General features: G+C 38.5%; 1 protein-coding gene and 1 long non-coding RNA gene across 3 annotated transcripts in view; one reads left to right on the top strand and one right to left on the bottom strand.

Moving 5' to 3' along the window:
• Positions 1-2,257, top strand: part of LOC129517158 (uncharacterized) — a 109,858-nt gene extending 107,601 nt beyond the window's left edge. For both annotated transcript variants that reach the window (XR_008665959.1, XR_008665960.1), the window contains exon 6: positions 2,060-2,257. This is a non-coding gene — a long non-coding RNA (uncharacterized LOC129517158). The remainder of the gene's footprint in view (positions 1-2,059) is intronic.
• The window catches only part of GUCY2C (guanylate cyclase 2C), a 77,020-nt gene extending 63,653 nt beyond the window's left edge, over positions 1-13,367 (bottom strand). The window contains exons 1-3 of the mRNA XM_055336806.1: positions 13,327-13,367; positions 7,667-7,831; positions 1,512-1,624 (exon numbers count right to left, since the gene is read on the bottom strand). Coding sequence (XP_055192781.1) covers positions 1,512-1,624; positions 7,667-7,826 — 273 coding nt within the window. The 5' untranslated portion in view covers positions 7,827-7,831; positions 13,327-13,367. The remainder of the gene's footprint in view (positions 1-1,511; positions 1,625-7,666; positions 7,832-13,326) is intronic.
• Between the last annotated feature and the right edge of the window lie 7,015 nt (positions 13,368-20,382).

Consider the following 20,382-nt stretch of genomic DNA (forward strand, 5'->3'; position numbering starts at 1 on the left):
AAAAACACAAGAAAGACAAGAAAAACAAATCTCTAAAATGAAAACAATGAATAAATGGACAGGAAAGAAGGACAAGAGGGGAAGGCACTCCAGAAGGTTTGAAAGAGGCCCTCCTGGGACACCTGGGTGGCTCAGTGGTTGAGCATCTGCCTTTGGCTCAGGGTGTGATCTCGGGGTCCTGGGATGGAGTCCTGCATTGGTCTCCCTGCAGGGAGCCTGCTTCTCCCTCTGCCTATGTCTCTGCCCCTCTCTGTGTCTCTCATGAATAAATAAATAAATAAAATCTTAAAAAAAAAAAGAAAGAAAGAAAGGGGGCCTCCCAAGAAAGGAGCAACATACAGTGCCTTGGGCTGGGCCTCAGGCACTAAGGGAGAAAGAAGTCTGAGAAAGTGATGATGCTCCGAGTGGAAGAAGGACATTTGGCCTAGAAGTGAACTTAGATTCTTCATCCAGAGGAAGATTCAGGGTGCGGGGAGAAGGACTGACAAACTGTAACCCAAGCAGTGTCTGTGGGCCAGATAGTGGGAAGACTAGGTTTGGAGGTGCTTTGAAGGAAGAGGGCAAGTTGCAGTTTAAGGAAAGCTACAAAACAGAGCTAAAGAGAACAAAATGCAATGTGAACAGTGGGTGATCGTAGATTGTGTCTGCTACTATTTCTCAAGAGGAATGTGATTAGGAACATTCCATCCCTGGCTTTGGAAAACCAAGGCCTACCTCTATCTGTAGAGGTTAAGGGATGAAGTACGTGCCTGGCATCATAAAGGGGAGCATAAACTCCCCATTCTCACTCCTGGCTCCCCCAAGGTTGAGACAGATCACTGTAATCAGCCACTCCTTACATGAGCCGACCCCTCTGGTCAGGGTGATGCTATTGATCAAAGCTTCTGAACTGTGGTTCTACACCCAGTGCTCTGCTTCTAGAAGAGCCCTGTTTTGGGTTTTTGTGGGAAAAAGGCTTCTTGCACAGTTACTTGCCTCTAGAGAGCCTGGAACATTCTTTCACTCCATAAAGCCTTGACTGGGGTTGGGAGTTGGGAGCAAGGAGGAACAAGAATCTCTCCCTTCTCATTTCTACCCTCTAACATTACAGTTAACTACTTTAAAATTTAGGTTGCAGATTCAGCCCTTCAGCAATTAATCTGTGACCACATATAATGGTGATGACTCAAAACAGAGACCTCTAGTCTAGGGCCTTATCTCACGTACTTCCTGAGGGACATAAAAGAAGACCAGCTAACGCCAACATTTAAATTTTTAACAAGTTCTGAAGACAATTTAAAACAAAATAATTCCCCTGTGAAACACTGATAGTGTACAAAGAGAACATAGAAGTTTCTCCCCACTTTCCCGGATTCCCAGAGGCCCCTCATCACTTGAGAAATATATGGAAATGAAATCAGACTATCCTCTCTCCAAAACACTCAGCTCTGTGACTAGAGATGACATAAGAGATGTTCACGGACAGGTGCTAAGCAAGAAGTGTGAGCGATACCTAAACAGCATTTACTTACTGAAATTTCCCTGAGTAGGTCGATGCCTTCACAGGTGCTACTCCGGCAGTCACTTGATTTATAAATGACAGTATTTGAATAGATAAAGGTAGCATTCACAGTTACATTTTTGCCTGTTATCCAGAAATGAGGAAAAAGAGAACAGAGGTGTTATGTTTCAGTAGCTTGTAGTCATTAGATTTACTTTTTGCCAATGCAGGGAAAAAATGGATATTCATCTTCAGGCCTGGGAATATTTGAGTTCTGAGTTTACATTACTCCCTATCACTTCTTTTCTCTCTCTGTCTTTTTCTCTCTCAACAGCTTTATTGAGGTATAGTTTATCCGCCATAAACATCATCCATTTTAAGTGTATGATTCAATGATTTTTAGCAAGTATATATATATTTGTGCAACCATCCCACAGTCCAGTTTGACAACATTTTTATTGTGTTCATGGCTCTCCTCTTTTCACACTTTAGTCTCAGCAAATTTCTTCTACATGTCTGGAGAGTGTTAGGAAAGCAAAGATACACACATTATGATATCTGCTTTTTCACTTTCCCAAGGTGCTGATTCGGTTTGCTGCCACCATGCATGCTGCCCCCCTGTGGTCTGCCCCCAAGCCACAGTGAACTGTGTCCATCAGAGTCCAGGATCTTTGGATAATGGATCATCTTCAGACGAAGGCAAGAGCATTGATGATAATATCCCTGAGTATTGCTAGATACTACATTCTGGAAGGGAATAAAAAGACAGCACAACCATTTGACCAAGCTCTGTCTCTTACATTTGTCTCCCTGCAATAAAAAATATTTAGGACAAATTTTAGATTCCTAAGCAGAGTTATCCTACCAGGCCCTTACACAGGAAGTCTGGAAATTTCCATTGCTAGTCATGCTGCTGGTTGCAGTATGAGTGACTTTCTGTGTGTTCTTGCACAAGCCATTTGAATTTCTCTAACTTGGTTCTCTTATATGTAAGATGGGATTAAAATAATAATTATTAAATGTCATAATTTTAATACCTTTGAAAGAGTAAAGCCTGTCAACAACAGGAGTTATTGGTCTTCTGAACATCCAAATAAAAATGTTTTTAAAGACAGAGAATGAAATAGTCTTTGCACTTCTACAGCCACCTCAGAGATGTGTCTATCAATTAGGGAGCATTTTACCTCTTGCCTCTTCTCAGGGAGGAGGGTTAATTCAAGAACACTTATTCTCAGCCCCCAGGGGCTCCATCAGTCTTCCTTCAGCTTAGGTCATGATCTCAGGCTCCTGAGATGGAGTCCTGCATAGGGCTCTCTGCTCAGCAAGAGTCTGCTTCGGCCTCTGCCCCTTCCTCTTGCTTGTGATCTCTCTCTCTCTCATGCTCTCTCTCAAATAAATAAAATCTTTTTAAAAAGAACACTTATTCTGATACTTTGTTCAGTAAGGGAATCTCAATAAGAGTTGGCAATAGGTCTAATCAAACAGGAGAGGCCAATTTATAAGACTAGTCAGAGAAAATTAATAGAAGAGGTGGGGCCAGTGATATATTTAATAACAATGACCACTTGAATGTAGTCCTGTGCCAGCCATAATGCTAAACACTTTGTACCCTTTTTGTTATTTAATTTTCATAACAATAGGGAGAATATAGGGTATATGAAGCCAGGAGAACAGTATGAGTCAGTCTGTGGGTGTCCCAGAAGAAAAGGAGAGTACATGTGGGGACTAGTGTTGGAGATGGTCTTAGAAAGCAGCAAGAGGAGTCAGGAAGTGACAAAAACAGGGCTTTGGGAAGATGGCCACACCAGCAGCTGTTAATATATAAGATAGGTCCTCTTTCTTCATCGCTATGACAGCTCTGCTCCCTTCTGCCACCATGAAGGGCACTGAAGATGACCCACTTAAAAATCCTATGGTCCAGGTAGCCCATGGTGGAGAGGCACACAAAACCCAAGTATAAATCCTGCACAGGACCTAGAAGAAGGGGAGCCAACATCTATTAAGTATGACCTCGGGCAAGTGACTTCATCTCTGGGGCCCCAGTTCCTCATCCATTTATAGACAGAACAGACCTGGATGATCTCTCTTACTATATGCTTAGCATTGGGCTATGAATTTTTTGCATGCATTATTTTAATCCTTAATCCTCCCCTGAATCCTATGAGGTTAATTAATATTTTATCTTCCTAACTTAAAAATGAGAAGATGGAGGTCTAGAGAGGTAGATTATCTTGCTTAGGGTTACACAGCTGAAGTTTTGAATCTAGGACCACCTGATTCTAGAACTGATAATGCTGTAGAACAGCAGTTCACAAAGTGTGGGTCATGGAATCCAGAGGTACCTTGAGACTCTTTCAGGAGGGTGTGGAGGTCAAAGCTATTCTAAGTACATTAAGACATTCTTTGCTTTGTCCACTCTCCTCTCATGAGCATATAGTAGTTTTCCAGAGGCTTTATAATATTAATTGTGTTATTACAACAGATTAAATGCAGGAGATATGAGAATCCAGCCATTCTCTATTGAAGCCTGACATTAAAGATGTACAAAAATAAAAATTGATATTTTTCTCACCTATTTTTATTTTTTGGCTTGAGAAATATAGGTTTTCTTTAATAAGAAATTTTATTTATGTGAACAGATAAAGTGCTTATAGTTATTTTAAGTTAATCAATAAACAAATTTTTAAAACATTTCTCGGGATCCCTGGGTGGCGCAGCGGTTTGGCGCCTGCTTTTGGCCCAGGGCGCGATCCTGGAGACCCGGGATCGAATCCCACATCGGGCTCCCGGTGCATGGAGCCTGCTTCTCCCTCTGCCTGTGTCTCTGCCTCTCTCTCTCTCACTGTGTGCCTATCATAAATAAATAAAAAAAAAATAAAACATTTCTCAATCTTAATTTTCAATATAGTAAATGTCAATAAATTTAACTATATAAACAAAACTCTACAGAGCCTGCAATTATTCTTAAGAGTGTAAAGAGGTCTTGAGACTAAAAAGTTTGAGAGCCACTTCTGTAGAACGTATTGTATGTACTATGCTGCTGCTTCTCAACATTTTATGGTTATGTGAACTGTTTTTGCTTTTGTCTTTTAATTTGGTAGGGAAAATCTCTTCTCTTTTATCTCCCCAAATCCCAGGTGATTTCTCAAGAAAATACTGAAAAATATTCAGACAACGTAATGACTTCAAATCAAAGCTTAACTTTTAAAATAAACAGTTCCCTCAAGTGCTGTTCCTTGTCTTTATCCTGCCTGCACCTCTACCCCACCACTGTACCTCAGTCCTGGGAAGATAAGTGGCATACTATAGAATATAGAGTAATCTCAGAACCCTTTCTCTCCTACTAGGGCTTTGAGGATGGGGTTGGACCAAAGTGAATCTGAGTACACATGCTGGAGTCTAGGAATGGGACCCCCTTGGCACATGAGATCGTTTGAAGGGTATGAACTAGATGTGCTTAGCCATGGACCATATGTTGATGTCCTTAGGTTGAAGGAATCTCTTTCCTCATGCTTTCCACCAAATTCTATCTATTCTTCAAAATCCACAGAGATTTCCTAAGTACTAGGAAAAAAATATTGTTTTCTTCCATTTGGACATCACCTACATTTGAACCCTTCATTTTCTTCAGTTTAGCCCTTAAATAGATTGTCTTAGAATTTCCCCCAAATAATAATGCTCAATATGTTTAGAAAATGAATCTATCTTTCCATTACAACCTGTACTTCTTGAATTTTCTATACATGAACATACATATAACAAGATGCATCACCATATACAAAAATTTGAGCATCATTGTATATTCTTTCATCCTCCACAGAATTCTCCACTCATTTTATCTGTTCAACTACTCCGCCATTCATAACTCTATTTTGTAAATGAGATGAGTGGAACTTGGAATAAACAACTCAATAAAGTGTTTATAATTAAGCAGTGATAGATGGATCAGGAATTCAAATTCAGATTATATGAGTCCAGAGATCAAGATCTTAACACTCTAGTACACTGTTTATTTTATATCCTGGTAACTTGTTCAAGTAACAGCAGGAAGAGCACCACAGCAATAACAACATTAACATTCTCAACAAAAAACAACAGTGACAAAAAACAAAAAACAAACAAACAAAAAACAACAGTGACAATAATAAAACAACTGCTACTTATCTAATTCTTACTATGTCTCAGTCTGTGTATTAGGTATTTTATATGAATTTCCTCATTTAGTTCATATCATATCCATGGGAGGCTACTATTCTCTATCATGATTTTATAAAATAAGGGAATTGAGGCTCAGAAAACTTAAGTAATTTGCTCCAAGTCACTGGTGATAAAATGGTTAGATAAAAAGCTGGAATGTGAACCAAGATCTGTCTGATTCCAAATCTCTGCTTCTATTAACCACAGTGTCTAACCACTGCCTTATTTTAATGAGAAAGTTTAGTTCATGGTGGGTAAAGATCTTACAGTGACAATATGATATGCTTTTTGGAACCAGACAGATATGGGTTGGAATCTCATTTCCAATAGGCAACCTGTATGACTTCAGCAAAGTTATTAAACCTCCGCCATGAAACTGTGTCAATAATGCCAATTTTACAGAGCTGTGATGACTAAAGAGATTAACTGTCTTACCTAGACATGACAGGTACTCAATAAACAAGGAAACCAAGGCTCAAAGAGGAAAATTGCTCATCCAGAGTCACAAAGAGAGAAAGCTCTGGGACAGGGGCTCTAATCTAGGTCCTCAGATTTCAAATTAAAAGTTCTTTCTGTGATGCCACAGTCTTGGTAAATAAGGAGATTTTATTAAATGGCCTTATAGTTCCATGATAGATCTAGATCGTATCCATCTATTTACAACTGATTTTGTCTCAGGTAAGATTGAAAGAAATCTATATTTCACAGCAAAAGTTATTACACTATTTGACAATTTATGTTATTTATGACAACTTCTTATAACAGAAACATCCAGTCTAGGAACAGAAATGTATACCATGAGGCCTAAATACATTCTATACACTATGGACAGCCATTGGCAGAGGTACCAAACATATATATATATACCTTGTGCTAGCCACATGGCAAGGAGACCATGAGCCTAATGAAACCATGAAGCTTGGGCACTAGAAAAGAGCTGATTACCACAGAATTTTAAATAAAGAATATTAAGACATACCTTCTTTAGAACCATGAATAAACATTAAGTTGTATGATATAGACATTGACTCTGTAATTATACTTTTGGTGATCAAGTCTCAAGAATGAAAAAAATATATATGAATACCATATATAGTAGTATTGTATTGTAGTATTTTAAAAGAATCATGGGAAATGAAAAACAATAGAAAATCATACAGTAGGGAGTAATTAGATGGTTTGGAAAAATACCTACTTTGAGGAATTGTATGTATCCACTCACATGATGTGAAGATTCACATGAAGATTGTGCAGCTATAGGAAAGTCACTTGCAGAATAATGTGAAACAAAATCAGAAGGATAGAAAATTGTTCCTGTTTCTTTACTATAGTGCTCCCAACCATGTTCTTAAAAACAAGAAACTGAGAGGCATATTAACAGACACTGGAAATATCCAGGTGCCTGAAAATTATCAGATGTGATTTTTTTCTCTTTACATATTTTATCTCATGTTACAAAGTTTATTTTAATAATTAATAGATACAGTAAAAAACTGCAACACTGAATTTGGTTGCAAATTTATTTTATTATGTCTTATAATAGCAGAGATGTAAAGAGTGAACAGATGGATTAAAAATCTTAGAAAAAAAGAGTATCTGTATGAATTTAACTCTCTTAATTCATCTTCTTGACTAGTAACCCTGCAAAATCTCAGGTCCAGACCAAATATTGCCTCTGAGCAGCTGCAGAAGGAACATGATGCTTCCTTGAAACTGGACCATCAGTACAGTTTTGTCTGGGGAACTTTATCACTGTGAACATCTGGCATTCCCTGGGTTGGGGTCATTCCAAGAGCAGGGTGAATCACAACGGAGCACATTGCCGTAGGACTTAAATCTTTCTACGTATCCACTGCCTTGAAATAGAAAGGGACAAGCCCTTAGAGGAGAGTAGATCATCAGGCAAAGAACTTAAGATCTTTGCTAAGCAACCCTTTGACCCCAGAGGTGGTAACAGGTAGGAGGTGAAATCTGTGACCATATTCTTACCAGCATTAAGCAGACGTTGTCTCACTATTTCCACTCCCTCATTCACCGCTTCTTTCAAGTTATCCAAGGACTCTGGGAAGGCTGAGTTGTTCATCATCAGGACGCTGATCTCGTAACTGCCATTATTGCAATTCTGACTGATCTGGGAGGCCCAGTACATCACCCCTGGACGGAGGAGCAGTGACCACAAAGCTAAGCCCAATAGTATCATCTTCAGGACCTTGCTTACCTCAGAACCATACTCCTTGTGCTCACTTGTTTTATTCTGTGCCTTTAGGGAGGCAGGAACTCCAGCTAGACAGCCTCTAGCTGGGTCCCTTGGTGCACTCTTCCCCACGCTCCTTTCTGGTCATGCCCCACTGGTCACGTGGACCATGGAACACAGCCTGCCTGCCAGCAATTAGCAGCTACATTATGATAGGAGATAAACCAAAGTTCACTTTGCATGTTTGCTCACAGAAACGCCAGAGTTATAAACAGGGAGATTACCTGGGCCTCACCCAATAAAAATACATCAATTTGTGACACATCACTGGGAAGACGGAAAAGGGGAAGAGAGAAATATAGTATATACATAAAAAGATTTGTAAAATGAAAAATAAAGGTCGCAGGGCTTATGGAAAGCACAAATATCATGGACGATTGGTGTTTAAGTTATACCTGCAATCTGGAACTGGATCCTTAATTAGGAAGAACTGTGTTTCAATCACCAGTCAGCAACTATTTATTGAGACTTGACTAGATCCTGGGTGTTAGCAAGGCACTAGGTATACAGCTATAAGTTGTGTGGATACATTAATACCTCTATGGGACATGCATTCTGGTGGTAAAGACACATATTAAATAAATAATTACGAATAAAATCAACTGTGAACAAAAAGTTCAGAGTGCTGTGAGACATATGGCAGATTAACATAACCAATTCTAGAAAGTCAAGGAAGCTTCCCTGAGAAAGTGTCCTTTAAGCTAAACCCTGAAGGATGAACAGGAGTTAGCTGAATGGAAAGAGAAGGAGGGTATGGTAGTCAGGGGCACAGTGTGTGCAAAGGCCCAGAAGTGGGAAGTGACATGGATGTTTGAGGAACTGAAAGAAACACAGCATGGTTGGAGTAGAGAGAGCTAGGAGTCTTGTGGCAATAAAGGCTGCCAATGGAGTAGAAGGCCATAGGGTTTCCCATAAGCAACTAAGGATTTGGAACTTCACCCTAAAGGTCAAGAAAGTAACATGAACAGATGAATTTTGTAAAGACCTCTTAGACTACCATGGAAAGAATGACCTAGAGAGAGTGGGGACATGGAGCAAATTAGGACAGTGTTTCTGTGGTCCAAATGAGAGGTAAAGGAAGCCTGGATGAGGGCAGGGGCAGTAGAGAGGGGTTCAAGAGATATCTAACAGGTAATATAGATGAGACTTGATATTTAATGGATTTGGGCTATCAGAAAGAGGAAGGAGTCAAGAGTGGCCCCTGATATGCTCAGTTGGGTAGATGAGAAAGCTATTTACTAAGCTCTAGGATTGTGGAAGAGGATCAGGTTTAAAGGAAGAAGATCATGAGTTCTGTTTATGGATGTGCAGATTTTAAGGAGCCCATGCAGATGTGGGAATAGCCTGGAGTTTTGGGAAGATGAACTGGCTCTAAATGAAGGTTTGGACCCAAAAATGTCATTATTTACATCATTGACTTGATGACCACTGAAGGCAAAATTTATGTTTTAAAGTATAAGACATCAACAAGATGGAGGGCTAGGAGGCCCTAGCTTTTATTCCTCCATGAAAACAACAAATTAACAGCTTCCCACTGATGAAAATAGCCCTGGGAAAGCTTTGGAGTACAATGAAAAAGCTGCAGCAACAGAAACCAAGTGGAGCCATAGGAAAACATAAGCATTATGTTTTCTAGTCTGGCACTGCTCCACACCAAGAGGGTTCCTCCCAGCCATGACTTCCCCCTTCGGGGAAAGGAGAGCAAGAAGACTCCATCAGCCCTTACCACCGGTATGAAAATATGAAGTTTTTGCCACCAAGGACCTCTGTGGTCTTTGCCAACACTGACTCCAGCTGACAGAGCTGCCTGAGGTCCATGCTGCTATGTCTCCTTTGACAAGGAGCTACTGATGCACCCTCCTTGAGACTGGGGCCACTGCACCACCCTCCCCAGTGCCTTGGTGCCTGTACTCCAGAACCGAGCTCCAAGAGGGATCTCATTGACCAGGACTTTCCCTGTGTGGTAGAAATAGAGCAGGAGAAGGCTGACAGCCCTTGCCATCCAGGACTACTGCAGACCTTGCTGCTTTGGTTTTGGTGCCAAGGATGCTTGCAGTCTTCACCACTGCTAACTTCAGCTGACAGAACTGCCCATTTTTAATGAGTACATGATATAAAAAGAAACACCTATTATAAGAACACAAAATGTAGGGACAGGAGAGTAAAAGCACAAAATTTTTTTTTGAAATTAAAATTAATAAATACAAAAAAAGAGAAAAAATAAAAGTAAGTTACTACAGAAAATCATCAAACAGCAAAGAATAAAAAAAGTGGAAGAGAGGTACAAAATGGGAGCAAAACAACAGAAAACAATGAACAAAATGCAATAACAAATCCTCATATCAATAATTATTTATTTTGTTTGTTTCAAGTTTTTATTTAAATTCTATTAGTTAACATATAGTGTAATATTGGTTGCAGGAGTAGAATTTAGTGATCAATCACTTACATATAACAGTGCTCATCACAACAGGTGTCCTCTTTAGTACCAATTTAGCCCATCCCTGCCCATCTCCCCTCTAGCAACCCTCAGTTTGTTGTCAATAGTTAAGAGTATCTTATGGTTTGCCTCCCTCTCTTATAACTACTTGATTTTTTAAAAGATTTTATTTATTTATTTGAGAGAGAGAGAGAGCAGAGCAGAGAGAGAGAGAGAGAGAGCACAAGCTGGAGGGACGGGCAGAGGGAGAGGGAGAAGCAGACTCCCGCTGAGCTGGGAGTCCTATGCAGGTCTCCAGCCCAGGGCCCTGAGATGTTGACCTGAGCTGAAGGCAGATGCTTAACTGACTGAGCCACCAAGGCACCCCTCTTAATAATTACTCTAAATGTAAATACATTATGCTCAGCAATCAAAAGGCATATAGTGGCTGGCTGAAAGGATTTTGAAAACCCACAATACTCATCAGCCTGCTATGTACAAGAGATTCACTTTAGATTTAAAGACACAGATAGGCTGAAAGTGAAGAAATAGGGAAAGATATTCCATGCAAATGATAACCAAGAGAAAAGAAGAGGGCTATACTTATATCAAACAAATTATACAAAGGACATTACATAATTCTAAAAAGATCAACTCAACAGGAAACTATAACAATTATAAACATATGCACTCAACACAAGAGCACTTACATATATAAAGCAAATACCAACACATGTGAAGGAAAAAGTTGACAACAATTAACAAACTGACAATACAATAACAGCAAGGCACCTCAATAATGGATAGAACACCAAGACAAAAAAATCTATGAAAAAAACAGCTAATTTGAACAATATTACAGATAAAATGGATCTAACAGACATATATAGAACTTTCCATCCAATAGCAGAAGAATACATATGTTTCTCAAGTGCACTAGGATACATCATGTTATATCACAAAACAAGTCTTAACAATTTTAAGAATAGTTAAACCATTCCAATAATTTTTTCTGACCACAGTGAAATAAAACTAGATGTCAATAACATAAAAAAATAATAAGTAAATAATGGAAAATTCATTAATATGTGGAAATGAAACAACCCACTTAAACAATTCATGGGTAAAAGTGGAAATCAAAAGAGAACTTAAGGAATATCTTGAGACAAACAAAAAAGAATATCAAATCCATACCAAACCTTATGGGATGGAATAGAAGTGGTGTTAAGGGGGGATGTTTATAGCAATAAATATTTACACTAAGAAAGATTTCAAATAATCTAATTTTATATATCAAGAAACTAGAAGTACAAACTAAGCCCAAAGTTAGCAGACAGAAAGAAGTAATAAAATCAGAGGAGAATTAAGTCAAGTAGGGAATAAGAATATCAACAGAACTAGTAATTGATTTTTTGAAAAGGTAAAACTGACAAGCCCTTAGCTAAGGAAAAAAGACTCATATAAATAAAATAAGAAGTGAAAGAGTGAGCATTACAATGAATGTCTCAGAAATAAAAAGAATCATAAGGGACAATCATAAGCAATTATACAATAATAAACTGGGTAACCTAGAAGAATTGCATAAATTTCTAGAAACATACAACCTACCAAACTGAATGAAGAAAAAAAGCCTGAAACAAATAACAAATAAGAAGACTGAATCAGTAATTGAAAACCTCAACAAAGAAATCCAGGACGAGGTGTCTTTATGGGTAAAGTCTACAAAGTATTTAAAGAATACAATCCTATTTAAACTGTTTCAAATACAAAAAAAAAAAAAAGAGGGAACACTTCCAAATGCATTTTATTAGGTCAGCATCATCCTAATACCAAAATCAGATAAAGAGATAAGAAAAGGAAAATTATAGGCCAATATTCCTGTTGAACATAGATGAAAAATCCTTGTAAAATACTAGCAAACTAAATTCAATAGCACAGTGTAAAGATCATACACCATGATCAAGTGAAATTTGTCTCTGAGATGCAGGGATAGCTCAATATATTAAAATAAATGTGACATACCAAATTACCAAACAAAAGAAAAAACAATATGATCCTCTCAATAAATTTAGAAAAAGCATGTGACAAAGTCCACTAATTCATGATTACAATTCTTGGGGTTCAATTTCTGGGCATGGCTCAGTCAGCAGAGCACGTGACTCTTGATCTCACGGCTGTGAATTCAAGCCCCAAAATTCCATAGCTCCACATTGGGTGTAGAGCTTACTTTAAAAAAAAAGTACATGATTAAAATTCTCAATAAAACAGGTAGAAAGGAAATTTACCTCAACACAATAAAAGCCATCTGTGAAAATCTCACAGCTAAAATAACCAATAGGTAAAACCTGAAAGCTTTCACGTGAAGATCTGGTATAAGGTAAGGATGCCCACTCTTGCCACTTCTTTTCAAAATAGCACTGGAAGTCCTAGACAGGGCAATTAGGCAAGAAAAAGAAAGAAAAGGCATCTATAAAAGAAAAACTCCCTTCTATTTCTCATTTACTCTCACACTACACCCATATTTCACTTCACTTCTGACACCAGATGTGTGGATTTTCCACACATCAAGCAATACACTGATATCAGATGGGTGACCCACAATTTAACTCAATTCTAGCACTATATATCTGGAGATAGCACTTAACCCACAGGTTAAGAGCTTAACCCCACAAGACTTATGCTCCAAGTTCAGATATCAATTATAAGTCTCAAGATATCACCTGTAATCCTGACCAACTAGCTATAAATTGAGGTTCTCACAACACTTCCCTTGGGTTTGATAATTCACTAGAATAACCCATAGTACCCAGAGAAACATACTTACTGATTTATAATGTAATAAATAGTATGATAAAGGATGCAGATGAACAGCCAGGTGAAGAGATACACAAGAGTGGTCTGGAAGTGCCCTGAGTGCAAAACTCCCGTCCCGATGACTTGGGTTGCACCACCTTGTTGGCATGTGGATGTACTTACCAAAGAAGCATTCCCCTAATCTTGTAGTTTGGGGATTTTTGTGGAGGCTTCAGAGTGCAAGGGCATTTACGCAATCTCCAGTCCCTCTCCCCTTCCCAGAAGATGAAAATTGGGGAAAAGAGTTCCAAGCTTCTAATCATGGCTTTGCTCAGTCTGTCTGGTGGTCGACCTCCTCCTGAAGCTGTTCAGGGGCCTACAAAGAATTGCCTCATTAGGACAAAAGCCATTATTATCACCCAGGAAATGCCAAAGGATTTAGGAGCTCTGTGTCAGGAACCAGAAGGTAAAGATTGATCGATCGATCGATCTACCTACCTACCTACATATTATTTTTATACAGCATCCAAATAAGAAAGGATGAAGTAAAATGATCTCTGTAGATGACATGATCATATTTCTAGAATACTCTAAAGACTCAAAAAAACAAACAAACCAAACATTAGAACCAAGAAATGTATCCAGCAAAGTTGCAGAATACAAAATCAACATACAAAAATCAATTGCATTTTTATACACAAACAAGAAATTATCCGAAAAGAAAATTAAGAAACAACCCTACTCATAATAACAGCTAAAAGAATGAAATATTTAGGAATAAACATAAAAGAGATGAAAGACTTATACAATGAAATTATAAAACATTGATGAAGGAAATTACAGAGACATGGATAAATGGAAAGACAACCTATGTTCATGAATTGAAATAATATTGTGAAAATGTCCATGGTACTCAATGTGGTCTACAGATTCAATGCAAATGCAATATCTATCAAAATCCCAATGGCATTTTTTAAAGAAATAGGAAAACAATCCTAAAATTTATATGAAATCACATAAGAACTCTGAATAGCTAAAGAAATGTTGAGAAAGAACAAAGCTGGAGGCATCATACAGCCTGAGTTTAAAATATATTACAAAGCTTTGGTAATCAAAACAGTGTGGTACTGCCACATATTTGTGACAGAGTCACATAAGACCATACTTATAGACCAATGGAACAAAACAGACAACCCAGAAGTAAATTCACACACTGTGGTCATTGACAAGGGTGCCAAGGACCTACAATGGAGAAAAGATGTGTCTTCAATAAGTGGTGTTGAGAAAACTAGATATCTACTTGCAAAGGATGAAATTGGACTCTTACTTCACATCATCTCCAAAAATCATCCATCAATGCATGAATGGATAAAGAAAACGTGTTATCTAAATCTATAATTATAATAATTCTGATATATAATTACATTATTTATTTATATATAAATAAATGTATAATATATATTATATATAATACATTATCTAATATATATTATACATATATATATAGACACACATAATAGAATATTATTCAGCCATGAGAAAGAAGGAGATCCTGCCATCTGCAACAGTATGGAGGAACTTAGAGGACATTATGCTGAGTGAAATTAGCCAGACACAGAAAGACAAATATATGAACTCACTTATATGTGGAACCTAAAGTAATCAAACTCATAGAAACAGAGAGTAGAAGAGCATTTGCCAGGGACTGAGGGGAGAGGCAAATGAGGAGCTCTTGGTCAGGGAATGCAAAGTTCCAGTTATACAACATGACAAGTCTTGAAAATCTAAAGTATAGCAACATAACTATAGTTAACAATATTGTATTGTGCACTTGAAACGTGCTAAGAGGATAAATATTTTAAGTGTTCTCACACACTCAGACACACACACACGAAAGAAAATAGAAATTATGTGTGGTGATGGATATGTTAACTAGCTTGATTGTGGTGCTTCTTACTTTACAATGTGTGCATATATCAAAACATGAAGTTGTAAATTTTAAATACATACAATTTTTATTTGTCAATAATACCTCAATAAAGTTGGAGGGGAAAACTTAAAGTTTTGAAAAATAAGTGTTAACTAGCACCATAACTTTTTCCCCAGAAGTAACCCTATTCACAGTGTAAAAGTCACCAATTATAATAAGCAAATTGTTGATAAATTCAATCCAAGTGGTGGTGACTTTCCAAAATCTGAAGTGTAGCAATTCTTCGGGTAACTTGATTGGTCCTCTAGTCCAGCTGATAACTTGATACTGGGAGTTGCATCCCCGATTGCAGGGCCTACAAGGGAAATGGACTTCCTCAGGTTATGACTTGAGAGAGATCCTGTGATTATGAGAAGTCTGTCTTCACATGTCCTGGGATAGGACAATGATTGCCTGGGGTAACACTGGTTCGCCTGACTTAGCCTCATTGGTTCTACTGTTCATCTTAGGTAAAATAAGAAATGCATTTTGGGTACTCAGTGAACAAACCTCAATGGAAAGGATTAGTAAAGTTGAATGGTACAGTAGTTGTGATTCTCATTATTTTATAGTAGATTGGAACATGAAGGATAGGCTGGTTCTAGAAACCTACTTAGTTATTGAAAACAGCCCAAAGTTATGCTTCTCTTATCAGAGGCAGAAGGAGGAAGTAGAGTGGTAACCAGAAGAGGGTAGGGTAATGGGAGGATCTATTCATGTAACAATAAATGAGGGAGAACAACCAGGACTTCTGCATTCAACAGTGGTTGTTGATAGAAAGGGATGGTGAGAATCATGGCAAATGGTGTTCACCTCAAATAAACAAGTTGTTTCTTATTTAAATTATTGAATTATGAAGTAGATAATGCATATAAAGTCATATCTGGAATGAATATATACGAATGAAAATAATAATAAAATAAACACTCATGTACCTACATTATAGTTTAAGATACAAAATATTACTAGAGCCTTTCCATCTGTGCGTACCCCATCCCCATGATATCACCCCTCCTAATCCCAGCATAGTCAGGAGGTATAGGGAAGAGCCCATGAAGAGATCAAAGGTATTGGGGCATTTGTTGATCATGGCATATCAATATGGGTATGAAAAATGCTGGAGAAGATATGACACCAAAGGCACATGTTGATGGGATGGTTGATGTGGAATAGGGTTTCAATCTTGGTGTCTCTTGGAGGGAGGATAGGATGGAAGATACTCTGACTTCAAGAGCTTCACCCTGATTTAGAAGGAAGGTGCTGAGATTATTTTATGGGGTGGGGTAGATGGTGGTGAGTGATTGAAAGAAGTCAGGAGGTCAGGAGTGGGTGTTCCCTGAAGGCTTAGTCGATGTCGGGAAGAACGGAACACCAGGCTGCAGAGAGGCACATGGCCACCACCAGGGTGATTAACCTTTGCTACAGGTAATGATTTTATATGTTACATGTTTGGTGGCCAAGCCTGGACTCAAACAGCGGTTTTCTAATTTAATTTGTTGTTCTTGCCACTTTCTGTAGTAGAAGAAAAGAACAAACTTTTTACTTTTGTTTAATTAGGTATGGAAATTACAAATGTGAACAAAAGCCATTCAGCAAGGGGGGTGGGTATAGATGAGGTCATAACTGCCTGGTGCTTTTCAGATATGAAGACAGAAGGTACATGCAGTTCTGGGAATCCTCTGATTATAGCACGTAACCAGGAAAAGATTTCCAAATGTGAAGACCCAAGATAACAACCCTTCCTGGATCCTAAAACTTACTAGCCTGTAGATCATAATTAAAGGGAGGCAGGTTTGCTGGGAGAGTTTCAAGGGTCAAAAGCAAATAATAAAACACTTGGGTTGGCAGAGTTAAAGACACACTCCTCAACAGGTCACAAAACCTCTCAAAGATAGGAGAAAAGAAGAGAAATTACTCAACATGGGGAGGGGTAACTGAATAAGCTGCTTGCAAGTGACACTCTTTTGTGTCTAGCAACATTTTGGGTCTCTTGCATGCTTCCTGCTAAGCTGTCCTTCTGGCCTTTGGGACTGGAGGAGCCTTGAATCTCTGCCCTCCATTGAAGCCCAAGGCTTCCTCTCTCGTTATCTCAGCAAGGACACAAAAAGGAGTTTTTCAAAAGGAATTTTACTAAGGGGACTAAACCATGACTTTTTTTTTTTTTTTTAGTAAGTACAAAGTTAGAGATTCTGATCTGACTTTATTGAGGAAAAATGGCCTCAGTGAAGTCTTTCTTAACTGATGATTGAACAGACTCACCATATTAATTGAAATACACACCGAATGCTGGGAGCCCGTGGTCACACACGCTTCTACTCCCTGGAGTGAAGCTGTTTACTTACCAAGGGTCCCTTGTGTTTGTGTCCAAACTCGCCAAATTTACTTATGAAGTTATGACCTCAATTAAATGTTATGTAATCTGATAAAAAAATATGAAAAATGTTGGAAATCTTAAAGGCAAATTCCTCAGAAAATTGCTGTGGCAAGACTGCTATAAAACACTGGGGAATAACATAAAAAACCTAAAAATAATCTGCCCTTAGAGAATTGGTCACTTGTCTTCAAACAGTAAACATTGAAAATTGTAGAAAATACTCCAGGGATTTGGTTTACTTAGAAAAGTTGTTTCAGAGCTCCAATCAGGGGACTCCCTAGCCTAACACCAACCAATTGGTGAAGAAAAAAACATGAATATGCTTTGATTTAAAATTAAACACTTAAGGCATAGATATATAATTTTTAGTGATTCCTACCTTCACTGATTTTTTTCCCCTGCAAAGCAAATACTTCCTGGTCCTCTTCACAGAGGATAACATAATGCCAGATGGACTCAAGTAGCTAAAAAGCTATGAGGTTTTGCCGAGTACTCTAGTGGTTTTGGATATATAAACTTTGAGTCAGGCATAGGGAAATACAGATTGCTTTTATGTAATAAAATGAGGAAAATCTGAAGTCCTTAGGGTCAATCCAGAAAGGAGAGAGTACGGAGGAGAGATGGAAAGAGGAACCAACAGGATGGCAAGAGGCGGAAGCGATGTAGAAAGAAATGGCCAAGTGAAAAAGGCCTAAGGGAATGGGGCTGAAGATTTTTAAGAACAAAGATGTATAAAATAAAGAGAAGTTGCTTCTATTTTCCTTGAGGAAAAGATGCCTCACTCTATCCATACAGTTGATAGTCATTGAGTGTTCTCATTTTCAGCATTGGAACTAGAGCACGAATGAACAAATGTCTGCCTTTGTGACACCTGTATTCTTGTGGGAATGTAAAACTGGTAAAACTGGTTGACTCTTCCCAGACCTTCAGTCAAGTGTGTGCCATAAACAGCTTGCTTCATTTGTGGGGATTATGGAAAGGTGCTTGGATCTGCATCCAGACTGGTAACGTAAGAAGAGAAATAAGATGGCTAGACAATTTGCAGATGTAGGAGGCTGAAGTCAGAGTTGATCATGATACCTCAAGACTTTAGTATTTAATGATATATTGGGGAGGATTTTAAGACTTTCTACTAGTAGGTAATGAGATTCAAAGTAACCTTATCTAGATCACAAGGTAGTGTGATCCTACTGATGATACCTGAATCACTATCACAGACTAGGGCTACGTATCGGAAGCTAGCACCAGTGCCTGAGATGCTTCAGGTTGACAAGTTTGTTTCTTTTCCGTATTAAACTCTTTTCCTGAAGTGTTCCCTCCTCCCCATTCTGAGAGAAACTCTGTTTAATCCTTGAGCAATGTCTTCCTCTCCCACCTTCCCAAGCCCATCTTGTACAGTATTCCTCTATGCTCAGGAAAGGCTGGAGTAGGTGATTGTTATATACTTGCCAGGAGTAGCTAGAAATCTGTTAGATTTCCTAATGACTCTTGGATTAGCTCCTCTGTCCAGGTGGCTGTGTTTGTATATTAGGGGAAGTAGCTGTTGGAATCAGTAGTGTAACATTGTCTGTATTCTGGAAATAGCTTGATTTGTCTTCTCTTACCTCAAACCAACACAAGAAAAACACATTACCTAGGCTGCTGAAGATGGGTTTGTTGAGCTGATGTTTCAATCCTGAAAAAGGAATTCTGTGTTTTCCTATAGAGATGTCAGATATTACTCTTGTTTTTCCTCTCTGAGATGTCTAAAGGATTACTTCCTCATTGTTATATGGGTTAAAATAACAGCTTGGGAAAGAAGGAAAAAAGACAGTGGCCAGTTCCCTGAAGTATAAACTCCTCATGAACAGAGATTGCCGGTTTTATTTATTGAAGTCTCCTGGGCAGATAGTTAGAAAGGCAGGCAAAGCACTTAAAGAACAGAAGAACAATAAAGAAGAGCCTCTCTGAGTTCCAGGAAGTAGTTTAATATTCTTATTTTTTTAAATATTTTATTTATTTATTCATGAGACACACATGGAGAGAAAGGAAGAGAGACATAAGAGGAGGGAGAAGCAGGCTCTATATGGGGAGACTGATGAGGGACTCGATCTAGAACCACAAGATCATGCCCTGAATCAAAGGCAGACACTCAACCGCTGAGCCACCCTGGTGCCCTAGTCTGATATTGTTAACCAAAACCAAAAAACCCACAAAATTGGGGCTGAATTTTGAATCTTGTTTTGGTTATTTGCCAAGCATATGAACTTGGGCAAATTATCTAAATTTGTTGATCTTTGTTTTTCTCATTTCTAAAACAAATTTAATTTCTCTTCTAGCCAATAAGCCTGAGCTGTGACTTTGTTGGAATTTGGACACGGGTAGATGTACCAGATAATCGGTGGGGTTTGTCCAAACAATATCCATTTACCTGGTATTCAAGAGCCACATTGGAGGTCATTCATTCCCAGGGACACTGCCAAGCATTGAGTCATACAGCTTAGTTGCCATATTTCTCAAATCTCTTTCTGGACCAGCCCATAAATGCATGTTTTAGTTAAAGGGAGAAAAAGGCCCAGAATGAAAAAATTGAAAGAACAGTGTGACAAAGCACTTAGTAGAATATTTAGTGACAGATACCATTTCCTAGAGGCCCTCTAGTAGACTCCATCACATAAAAGAGAGAGATGCCATTCCCTGCTTGGTCAGATTGACACAGTGCTCTGGCCCTCTGAGGATCCCACATGGTTGTATCAGCACCCAGAGGGGACTTCTATGTATCAGCAAATTGCACTTACCAGAGGGCAGAAAGTACTGGAAACCCTCGTGTATGGTGGGCCTGTAGCAGTATGCAGCACAAGTCAGCTTTTGGACAGTGTGCAAGACATGCTTAGCAATTTTTAGAAACACAGGAACA

The sequence above is a fragment of the Nyctereutes procyonoides genome, unplaced genomic scaffold (genome assembly GCF_905146905.1).
Source record: "Nyctereutes procyonoides isolate TBG_1078 unplaced genomic scaffold, NYPRO_anot_genome, whole genome shotgun sequence".
Classification (NCBI taxonomy): Eukaryota; Metazoa; Chordata; class Mammalia; order Carnivora; family Canidae; genus Nyctereutes; species Nyctereutes procyonoides.